At 38.6% G+C, this 12,500-nt stretch overlaps 1 protein-coding gene across 1 annotated transcript in view; it reads left to right on the top strand.

Annotated features, from left to right (window-relative positions):
- The window catches only part of LOC138862983 (dynamin-like), a gene marked incomplete at its 3' end in the record, with an annotated part of 54,000 nt that overhangs the window by 963 nt on the left and 40,537 nt on the right, over window positions 1–12,500 (top strand). The window contains 1 exon segment of the mRNA XM_070126383.1: window positions 12,209–12,282. Within this exon segment, the coding sequence (XP_069982484.1) occupies window positions 12,209–12,282 (74 nt within the window).

Genomic DNA, 12,500 nt, shown 5'->3' with positions numbered 1-12,500 from the left:
GTTATGGTTTGGTCATATAGAGATAAGATTCTGGTGACAGTTTGATGGTTAGATTAGGTAAGACCCCATAAACTTGTCTGAGGGAAAGTGTGGGATCTGAAGCCAGTTTTAGGATTACCTCTTTATAGGAAAGAATTGAAATGGTTACTTGTAGTGTTTTCTGTATCTGTTTTGGATCTATGTGTTTCCCTGCCCTGTAGATACGACTATGTTAATGAATAAAAGGAGCCGTTACACTTTCGGAAAAGTCGTGCATTGGTAGCTGATTTTGTATCTGCCTTCTAGGGGAATGGATTTGAGGGCCATCCATGCTGGATTTTTTTGTATTTTGCAGAAAATGATACATTCCCCTAATTAAAAAATATTGATTTTTTAAAATCTTTTTTGTAAATCCACCAAAGGGAAGAAGGATACGAATTAAATATGATTATGTTTATTTCCTTGCATGGTAATGTAAACAATTTTCATCCCTATATTTGCAAATGGTGTTTGGGAGAGCCTCAGTGGTGTAATAGTCAGTCATTTGTAAATGTTGTGAATTAATTAGACATTTCTCTTTGTGAGTGATGACTAATACCTTCAGGGTTATAAGTGCAATGAAGTGACGGATCACCAAATTCGAAGACCTCTTTCTCTCTGGTGCTAGTGTACAAACTGAAAGTGAAGAAGTTATGTAATTTATAGATGACCAACCATATGCTATATGGTACCTAGTAACTAGGTAGTCAAAACCATTTTTTCATCTTGCATGAGTTGGGTATGCTAAAATGCTTTGAATCTAAGGAAGCATAGATAGTGGATGCCAGTTGCCGATAGTGAAATTTTGTCATAGTGAATTGTAAGTCTTCTAGACCTCCCTGATAGTTTAGATAAGAAACTAGTGTAAGTTCCATGCTGCCAGAAAAATCGTCATTTTTGTTTAGTTTTTTGTTTATTAACCCAGGAATATTGTACAAAATTCAACACAGATTTTTAGTTCTTATAGTCAAACATTTCTAAATAACATGCACTAAATAAGCTTAAGCATTATGCCTTAAAGGAGTGTGTTGATATAACAGCAGCAGATAAAATGTAACAGCTTTGCACATGAAAATTTTCTTATGTTTAGGTGATTTATTGATTCTATTCAGTGGTCACCCTTTGAGTCATATTTTCTGTGTGAGATCAAATTTACTAGATCTTTTGATAGACATATTGTGTTATATTAATTTTAATATAATTATCTTTTTTTGAAAATAGTTGGTAAAAGCTTAGAAAATCCAGAAGGGCTATCAAAATTGGAATTGCAATTACATTTGCTGCATTTTGTTCAAAATCCCCCTTCTTATTGCTGCGGTATGTTATAAATGGCTACGTCCTATATAAAAGTGGTTTAATGACAGGCCGTTTCCACATTGTGTACTTTGCAAAAGGCCAACAAATCTGATCCACATAGAAAGGGCTTTGCTTGTTCCTTATTTAATGTTAAATTATCAAGGAGGTATGTAAACTGTATCTTGCCAGAATGAGTGTGGGACGTTTGTTGAATGTTTCTTTACCAAGTAATTAAAAAAAATTCCTTTGAATCTTGTGAGAATAATCCTCTATGTAAATGCTGGGTATCAAGGTGAAATGCTGTGATTGAAATGCTCATTGCTGAACATTGCTAGCTACAGCCTATTCCTGTCAATACTAGACAAAGTCCTTAATTCCCTTATATCATTTTCTCTGTCATTTTGTATATTTGTGTTTATTGAATGGTTGAGATATGCCTATATATACCTGTATCGTGGTCAGATGGATTTATGATCCAGCCTTTGAATTTTACTTTATCTTGATGTAGCAATGGTCTTTATTTCAATGTTGTTCGTGTGCTACCAGTTTTTGTTTTATATTGGCTGTTTCTAATGCATAAGCTCTGCATTGTTTTCCCTCAAAGGAAATATGTCTGTTATTTGAAATAGTAAAGGGAAATTATGATAAAGATTTGTTGGTTGAAAAAAAAGTTTTGTTCTAATTAGGATTATCATTTATTAAGGAACTGACAAAAATAATATTAGAAATTGTATTTGGCCAAAGTTCAGTGTTAAAAATGAATGCTTTGAGATTTTGGATTGCCAAACATATGATGAACTTGCTCTATTGTTTTGATGTAAATGGTAAACTTTTTTTCTGAATGAAAGAACATCATTCCGCATTTTGCAAGATTCATGCAACCCCAAATGTGTCCATCTTGTGCTTTGTATAGGAATCTCAAACAATTAAAAAGCTACAATTAAACAACAATCACCACCTGGTAATGAGGCCTTTATTAAAAACAAAGCAAAACAAAAAATCCTTAAGCCTCTCATTTCATTTGTAAATTATGTCATTGCTTTTGCAGTGCATTTTTTTCCTTTAGAGAGCTGTGCATTTGTGATTGCTTATTGTTAGCACCTCTTTGCGATTTCTTCTTGTTGAGTGAATATTAGTGCTGGTGAAGGAACCTTTAACCCAATAGCAATGGATCACGTCAATGCGTCATAACTTTGATATGATTAGTGATAAAGTAGCAATTACTCTGATTATTTCCTGGTGCTGTGGGGTTAACATGTACATTCTTAAAACCTTTACAATCATGTAAACTATCTGAGGGCCTATTTACCAAGATGTTACTTTTTTTTTTATTATTTCCTCCTTCCCCAAGTACATAACTATTTCATATGCCCAGGTTTCCCCATGAGCTCCCAAAGTCTCTTGAATCATGTGAAGAATTGCATACTAGCTTGTTCGATCTAATGTTAATTTATGGATGATTATAGTGTGTGTTTTAATTCACTCTGCTTCTGTTCTTGTCTGGGGAATGTGTAGGTCTCAAATGATACTCCTGAGGAACACCTTATCACACTTAAATTATCTTAAATTGTCGTAGAAAAGTATATTTTTGCTTATAACTGGATTGATGCAGTATTTTTTATAGGATTTCTGTGCACAATCTGTTATCAGTTTTAGTAATGAGTAGACGAATGACAGAAAGGAAATAGGTTTTAATCGAAGAGAACATCCAAAAATAAATACCGGTTCATTCACCTTTGCTGTAGAATAGTTCATCAGTGAGAGGCAGATGATTGTAGTAGCTCTTCAACATCCCAGCAAAGTGACCAAACCACTCTAGTTAGGTTACAGATAGAACAAGTCCACTCACATTAGGGCTGTGATGGTACTTGTATACTGGATTATTCTAGATGTTCTGGGATGGTTTATTATGTTTAGCAAAAATATTGTTACTCAGATGTTCACAGGACTTCCAACAGTTATGAATTATTTTTGCTTTTCATGCAATATGTAATAGAGAAAATATAACATGTATTTGTGCATGTTTCGGCTTTCATTATAACTACTACTTACCCTTCCTAGTTCATATCACTGAGGTTGCTGCTATCGTATCGTATGTATGTGATCTCAACTGTAGTTATACATTTAGTAGGTTTAGCTTAACTGTCTTATGGCATATGTATGGGTCAGTTTTAACAGATAACTACAACTGTTGGATGGACTTCCTGGTGAGGCAACAGTAATAGCAACCTTTGTTAAGTACTATGACTTTTTTACTTTGAAGTCTGTTATCTGTTATATGTTATCTGCCAGGCAGTCCATAAGCTGCAATTCTTATCATCTTGTGAAATTACTGATATTTTATCAGTATATCTATTTTAATGATATTATGTATGTTGTGTTTGAAGATGTACTTTATTCACAAAACATATTTATATACCCAAAGGGATATCACAGAATCTTTTTTTTAATAATATTGAGGGAGCACAGCACAAAGGACTTATGTGGTACTAACTAGTTTTGTAACTCTCCTTTTACAGCTAATAATCTTTTAATTCAAGATACTTAAATATTTAGTAAAATTCAAGATATTTGAAAAGGTCTATACTTGCCCCAGAATTGTTATTTACAGTGAGCTAAAATTTAGAAGCAATGTACAAATTTGATCTTTGACCCCTTCCATCAGCATGTTGTCCTGTTTGTCATTTCCTGCCTTTTTTTTTCTAACTTGACCTCCAGATAAGCGCTGTGTTGTTGTGACATGTTTAGATAATATTTTCAGTAGAACTTGTAAATGACTAGAGCCAGAGGAAAAGTATGATTTTTAAGTATGAATAGCTACTCAAGATATACACATTTCTCTGCAGCTTTGGTACCTTTCATCATGTGATTGGAAAGGGGGCAAATTAGAGTGTAGGTCGAGAAGAATTTTTGATGCCCCATGTGAGATTCACAGAAGGGAACTGTACAAAGTGAATCCTCTTACCCTGTAAAGCCATAAAAGTAGGACTATGAATTAGGCGGTGCTATGAATCAGAACACTTGTTAGCTAATTATGCAATCTGCCGTGAGGTAAGAAGGGCAGTATTCATGAGATATTTGGTTGTGGCATTCGGTTATCATGAGAAGTTATTTGCTTGTATTGTCCCTTCCTTCCCTGCTGATACATAACTTGAACTATAACTTGTAAGTTTTTTAAGAATGAATTTTCTAAAAGGCTATGCATATATTTTATGAGTACAATACAAGATACTGACAGTGATCAGAAGATAGAACTGCTTTTAAGACTTTAGTAACCTAATATTTTGTTGGCTTGATAAATCTTTGAATTCCATCCCCCCCCCTACACAATAGAGAAGAATACCATTATTACAGTATTATTGAAACCATTACAGAATCTTTGCCTGTGTGAATTCAGATGCCATCTCATACAACACTGTTAAGATAAAACTCCAAAATTTATATGAAGCAAACTGTAATGTAACTACAAAACTTGTTGATTAAGGCATCTTATAAGGTGAAACTAAACTTCGCGCATGAATTGCCACAAAGCTAACTCCACCCATAATATATAGAGATCCACTCTGAAGTGGACTGTCTTACATTACATATCTGTTAGCTCTATACAGACCTTCCAGAAACATTGATTGACCAAAAAAGTGATTCAAACAAAAGTTCTAAGACCTTTTAAACTGAAGAATGCCGATACCTATGTATTTGATTATCTAAACTGGTACCCTCTGCAATATTAGCTGTTAACATACATTAAAAACAGTGATATAAACATCAAGGATAATGATTGTAACGCCTGACTACAGTGTGAGCACAGGTTATAAAGTTTTCAACTCTCCTGCTCCTATTAAATGCTGCCTGAAAAGCAGATCCAAGACAAGCTATGTGGTTTTAAAATCAGAGTTAATAATCCTCCCCTCACAAAAACAAAGGGAAAATTGAGCTTCAGATAATTTTCAAAAGATAAGGGTCTTTATAAAGCTGCCAACGAGGTCTGAACACATTCCACTCCTTAGGTTTTGTTATGGTTTTGCCGGTCTTTTTCCTTGCACAATCCAAATTTAGCCAAGTTTATTCACTATGCACAGCTTAAATTTAGCCAAGGCTACATGTTCCCTAGCAGGTGTCGGTATGTGGTTAAAGGATTTGTGTAAACAATTTTCTCAAGTAGAATAAGCATATCTGGATATGTTTTGGTGGATAAGGTGTAGCTCTTGATCTCCCTTACTATTATTATCTTCAACAGTGTTAACCTTCATTATCGTCATGATCACTATCATTGTGATTATTAATATTATTGTTACTATAGATGTTTGTATTTTGATTATATTTTTATTTTCTTGAATCCACAATTATAATCAGGAGATTTTTTTCTTTCTTTTTACAGCTGCTAATTTGCTCTTGCTACTTTTGCTGTTATTATTATTGTTATTGCCATTAGCATTGTCATTAACCCTGTCATCATATCCATGTTCACATTTCATCATTTTTATTTGCATTGTTTGTTGCCTTTTTGATTGCATCATCATTGACATCATCACCATCTTCAAAATCATTATGATTAATGTTGATACCATCATTATTTGTTATTGATTTGTTGTTTTTCCTGCTGCTGCTTCTGTTTTTTTTTTTTTTTTTAGCTATAGTTATTTTTTATATTTGTTATTATTGTCATTATTATTTTTTAAATATTTATTTTATTATTTTTTGTTATAACTATTATTATAATTATTATTATTGTTATTGTTATTTTTGTTATTATTGTTATTGCTGTTATGATGACGATGATGATTCTTCTTCTTTTTATTATTATTATTATTATTTATTTTATTATCATTTTTATTATTATGATTATGATTATTATAATTACTATTATTATAGTTGTTGTTTTTGTTAATTATTGTTGTTATTATGTTTTATAATTTTTATCATCACCATTATCATTTTCACTTGTCATCATTTTTATTAGCTTTGTCTGTATTTTCAGTCATATCATCATTATGATCATCCTCAAAACACCATTATTAATGTTACTGCCATCATTGTTTATTTTTATTTTGTTTGTTGCTTCTGCTGTTATTTTTCTAATTGTTTTTGTTGTAGTTTTTAATATTATTATTATCATTGTTATTATTATTTTTTATTGTTATTGTTGTTATTATTATTATTATTATTGTTGTTATTGTTTTGATTATTATTATTATTGTCATTATTATTATTATTGTTATTATTATTATTATTATTATTATTATTATTATTATTATTATTATTATTATTATTATTATTATTATTATTATTATTAATGTGATTATGATGATAAGGATAATAATATCATTGTAATTATTGCTGGTTATCATCATCATCATCAATCATCATCATCATCATCATCATCATCATCATCATCATCATCATCATTATTATTGTTGTTGTTATTGTTAGGTCTATAACATCAATGTCATTATTATTATTATTATGATTATTATTAATATTATTATTAATATTATTATTATTAATCATTATTATTAATCATTATTATTGTTATCATCATCATCATTACTAGTGTCTTTTTCTTTCTTTTTCCTTTTTTTTTTTTATGTTATTATTGTTATAGTTATTGTTGTCATAGTGGACAGCCTTGATATATTGTTTTTATTGATATAATTGTTGTTATACTTATGATTGTGATGATACAGATAATATTGATGGTTGTTGTTATTGCTATTATGATTGATTTGATAATTATTATTGGTATTATTTTTGTTATTCTTGTCGTTATTTGGTTATTAGTATTTTTACTTATCTGTCAATATTATTATGATTCTGATTATTATGATCATAATCATCCTCATTATCCAAAATCATCATCATCGTTAACATCATTGTTGTTGTTGTTATTATTATTATTATTATTATTATTATTATTATTATTATTATATTCATTTTAATAATCATTATTATTGCTATTGTTAAGATTATTATAATGATTATAGTGATGATGAAGATGATGATGATGAAGATTGTGATAATTGATATTAGTAATGGTGTTATCATTGTTATTACTATTGTCAATGTTATTGTTATTAATTTTTTGACTGTTTATTGGTACAATGAGTAATGTAGTTATTATTTATCATTACTTATTTTATATTTGTATACCTTCTATTTAAAGAATGGTTGTTGCTGCTATTGTTTTCATTATCATCATTATTGTTATTGATATAAAATGATTTAAAATTATTTACATTTGTGTATTAGTGAATGCATATGAGGTGAGACCTTTAAGTATCAGTTATGTTTTTCAGTACTGGTGATATTGGTACCTCAAAGGCTTTGTCCAAGAATAAGTTGTGAAAATTTCATATGGTCAGACATTTACAGATGAATGACCCCCCCCCTCTCTCTCTCTCTCTCTCTCTCTCTCTCTCTCTCTCTCTCTCTCTCTCTCTCTCTCTCTCTCTCTCTCTCTCTCTCTCTCTCTCTCTCCCTCCCTCCCTCCCTCTCCCTCCCTCCCTCCCTCCTCCTCCTCCCTCCTCCCTCCCTCCCTCCTCTCTCTCTCTCCCTCTCTCCCTCCCTCCCTCCCTCCCTCCCTCTCTCCCTCTCTCCCTCCCTCCCTCTCTCCCTCTCTCCCTCTCTCCCTCCCTCCCTCCTTCTCTCCCTCCCTCCTCTCTCTCTCTCTATCTATCTATCTATCTCTGCTATCTCTCTACCTCTCTCTCTACCTCCCTCTCTCCCTCTCTCTCTCTCTCTCTCTCTCCCTCTCTCTCTCTCTCTCTCTCTCTCTCTCTCTCTCTCTCTCTCTCTCTCTCTCTCTCTCTCTCTCTCTCTCTCTCTCTCTCTCTCTCTCTCTCTCTCCCTCCTTTTCCTCCTCATGCTCCTCCTTTTCCTCCCTCATGCTTCTCCTCACCTCCTCCTCTTCGTCCTCCTCCTCATGCTCCTCCTCGTTTTTCCTTCTCTTCCTCCTCCTACTCCCCTTTCTCTTTTTCCTCCTCTTTTTCTATCTCCTCCTCCTGATCCTCTTCCTCCTCCTCCTCCTCCTCCTCCTCCTCTGCTTCCTCCTCCTCCTCCTTCTTCATCACCATCTCATCTTCATCATCTTTCTTCATCTCCATTTTCTCCTCCTCCTCCTCCTCTTCTTTCTCTTCTTCCCTCCTCCTCCTCCTCCTCCTCCTCCTCCTCCACCTCCTTCTTCACCATCCTCCTCATCATCATCTTTCCTTCATCTCCATTTTCTCCCCTCCTTCTCTTCTTCCTTCCTCTTCTTCCCCCTCCTCCTCCTCCTCCTCTTCTTCCTCCTCCTCCTCCTCCTCCCTCCCTCCCCACTCTCTTTCCTCCCTCCCCCCTCCCCCTCCCCCCATCCCCCCTCCTCCCCCCTCCCCCCATCCCCCTCCTCCCCCCACCCTCCTCCTCCTCCCCCTCCTCCTCCTCCTCCTCCCCCTCCTCCTCCTCCTCCTCCTCCTCCTCCTCCTCCTCCTCCTCCTCCTCCTCCTCCCCCCTTCCTCATCCTCATCCTCCTCATCCTCATCCTCCTCATCCTCCTCCCCCCCTTCCGTCATTCACTCCCGCCCTCCCACAGTCAAATTGAAATTTCGTCATCGCGAAACCGGCTGCCTCAGGGACCCATAAATCTCGGCGCTGCATGCTGTTCGGCTGCGGCGAGTGCGTGCGATTGCGGCCAAGCGACACTCCCATCTTTTTGAGCGGTCATAAAAAGAAAACGGAAAAAACGAGGCGTAACTTTGCAGCCCTGTCCACTTCCATGGTAATTGGATCCCGCTCATGTGGGAGGTTTAGGTTCGCCCCGGATCTTTGAGCTGGCTCTCTGCGTGCTTCTTGGTTGATGATCATCAGCCGCGCGATGCGACGGAAATGGCGAGGATTACCGGTTCTTTTGTCTTGCTTTTTTGTTTTTGTTTTTGTTTTCCCTTTTTCTTTGTTTCCCCTTTCTGAGGAGGGATGCGTGGCCTTTAAGGTGATGATCCGTGATCTAATTGACATTAGTTTTTCTTTGTTGGCGATGGCTCGTGAGTCACTTGTCGGGGACTTGTTTGGGTTCAACTGTACGTCTGCCTACACGTGGGCGCACAGGCATACATACATGCACGCCCGCACACGCACACGGGCACGCGGCGGACACACGTGGTTTTCATAGGTTTGTGTCATTTATACGAACCTTGAAGATGTTTGGGACTGGTAAGTTATGCAAGTTGCGCTTATCTCCCAAGTCTCCACGTTATCTAATCGGAACTTTGTGAATTGTCCCCTTTTCCATCTCTTTTAGCCTGGCCTCAACGCTACTTCTCAGGGCATGGTTTTCACTTTAACTTCGATTAGGTTACCTGGAGCTTAGCTGGTTTACCTATAGTGTTGTAATGGTGTGAGCTTCCGCTGGCCATTGCTGGGAGTTGATTTAGTTTAGGCTTAATGTCTGTCTGTCTTCTTCATCCTATAAGAGGCAGAGTTGGTGTTTGTTTGTTGGCTGTTGAGCAGTGGTTGTCGATGCGTGGTCCGGGAACTTTTTTTTTCTTTCTTTCTCTATGGTAACTACTTAGAAATTATAGGACGTTTGTTCCGTTTCGTTTCTTTTGTGTGTGTGTGTGTGTGTGTGTGTGTGTGTGTGTGTGTGTGTGTGTTAAAAATGGGACAAGCGACCGAACTCAAGAAAAAAGGACGTCATGCACAGTGTTTTGTTGCCCGCAGGCCCCAGAATTGGGCGGGAAGGGTGGGGGGGCGTAGCGGTCCTAATTCTAGTGTAATATTGTTTTGTGTTATGATATCAAAATTGCCATTTAAAGATGAAGTAAGTTGATTTTTTAGTCAGTTTATGGTGTGGTGTACAGCTTTCGATGAGTGTTGATGTTGTAGAATATTGCTAGATATACTTTGCACCAAATGCATTTCTTTTGAGTTGTATTTGCCTGCCCTCATGACCCACTTACCTCGTTAAAAAACAGATGTAAATTTAAATGACATTTGGGGAACACATGTGAGCGCGTCCCCGGTTTGTTTTGTCATAAAAGAGGTCCTTGGGTAGAAAAAACGTTCGAGAACCCCCAGGTGCAGAGGACCTCTTTTCCCGCGGTGTGTAGGGGCGAAAGAAGGGCGACGGCCGGGGGGGAAGAAGGCGAGAGACAGGCAAGAGCACAGATAAACAAAGACGGGGGAGAGGGGCTTGCAAACGTGCGGTAATGAAGTCGAGAGGGGGAAGCCAAGCAACTAGCGGTGCGTCGCCCGGGCTTGGATGTAGGGGGAGTGGGGTGGGTGGGGAGATCACCCTGGGAGGACCCTTCCTTGCCCCCCACCCCCCTCATGGCTGTTACGTTTGTGATCCTGTGACCCAGTGCCGGCAATACGCACTGACACGAGCGCATAAACATCCGCGCACTGACACACACGGGAGATACGCTCACACACAGACGGCAAACGTACATGCGCACACTATCGTAGCATATTGTTATCAGAGGAGGAAACACTCACAGATAGGTATGGAAGGAGGTAGACAGGAGAGGGAGGAGGCGGGGAGAAGAGGGAGGGGGGGGAGAGAAGGAAATGAGAGCGAGTGAGAGCGCTGGAACGAGAAAATAGAGAGAATGCGGAAGTAAGGGAAAAGGTAAGAGCGTAAAAACAGGGGAATGAGAAAGAAAGAGAGAGAGAGAGAGAGGAGGGGGAATGAGAATGAGAGAAAGGGGGTGAGAACGAGAAAGAGGGAGAGGGAGAGAGTGCGATGACGAGAGGAAGGGAAAGAGCACAAGAACGAGAAAAAGAGAGAGCGCAAGAACAGGTAAAGAAGAGAAGGAGCACGAGAGGGGGATAGGAGGAAGAGAGAGAGAAAAAAAAGAAGAGAGAGAGAGCAAGAGCAAAATTTAGTCGGAAAATAAAAAGGGGCGATATTTGCCCTCCTGCCATGCGTTTTAAGACAAACGTTTTGACACCCACGTTCCGCTCCGGTTCCTGCGAAGGGAACAGGTGAAGGGATGGGGTCGGGGGAGCCCAGGCATCTTCCGTTTGATCTGGCTGGGTTTGATCAGATAACACCCTTTCGGTGTTTGCGGCTTCGCTCAAAGCCACGGGCTCTTTGCAGGTGAACGACAAAGGGGAGGGGGTAGAGGCGGAGACGGTGGAGAAGGGGAGAGGGGGAGGGGTAGAGGTGGGGAAGGGAGAGGGGTGGGATAGAGGTGGAGAAGGGGAGGGAGTAGAGATGGAGAAGGGTAGGGAGGAGGGGTAGATGTGGAGAAGGGAAGGAGATAGAGGTGGAAAATGGAAGGGGATAGAGGTGGAGATGGGGGGAGGGAGGTAAGAGGAAGGAGAAGGGGAGGGGTAGAGATGGAGGAGGGGAGGGGATAAACTAAAGGTGGAGGGAGGAGGATACGAGAAGAAGGTGGAGAAGGGGGAGGGAGGTAGAAGAGGAGGGGAAAGAGGTCGAGAAGAAGGGGGGAGCTAGAGAAGAAGGTGGATTGGTCCTGAGGTGAAGTATCATGACGTCTCCGGTCGTGACGTCCCCGGGCTGCAGTGAGATGTCCTACACCCCCCCCCCCCCTCATAAAGCAGGAATAGAAGCAACGGACAATTTTGCTATTTCGTTCATAGACATGGAAATGAATCAGTTTTAAGATGTCTTTTTTTCTGAACGTATCTACAACCATCGAGATATTTACCTATTTCTCCCTGATTTCCTTTTTTTTGCGGGGGGAGGGGTCGGCGAACTTGCAAGCCATCTAACGTGACATGTATTTATGGCGTTCATTTCCTTATAAGATTGCCACTGTAAATATCGGCAAACTGAGAGTAACTTACTCTCTCTCTCTCTCCCTCAGAAATGTACGAAGCGAAAGGAGTCTCTGTACCTGTTTCATAAGCAGCTCTCGCCTGTCTGTTTATCAAGCTAACGGAAATGTCTTTATTACAGGGACTTCCTTCCTCGTGGCTCGGGCATCGTCACTCGCCGTCCCCTCATTCTACAGTTGATTAATCATCCTCACGGTAAGAAGCAAGGCTTGCCTCTCCTCTCTCTCTCCTCTCTCTCTCTGTCTCTTTCTCTTCTCTCTGTCTTTTTCTCTTCTCTCTGTCTTTTTCTCTTCTCTCTGCCTTTTTCTCTTCTCTCTGTCTTTTTCTCTTCTCTCTTTCTTTTTCTCTTCTCTTTCTCTCTTCTCCCCTCTCTCTCTCTTCTCCCCCTCTCTCTCTTCTCCCCCAACTCTCTT

The sequence above is a fragment of the Penaeus vannamei genome, chromosome 10, assembly GCF_042767895.1.
Source record: "Penaeus vannamei isolate JL-2024 chromosome 10, ASM4276789v1, whole genome shotgun sequence".
Lineage (NCBI taxonomy): Eukaryota > Metazoa > Arthropoda > Malacostraca > Decapoda > Penaeidae > Penaeus > Penaeus vannamei.
This window is presented reverse-complemented; position numbering and strand designations above follow the sequence as displayed.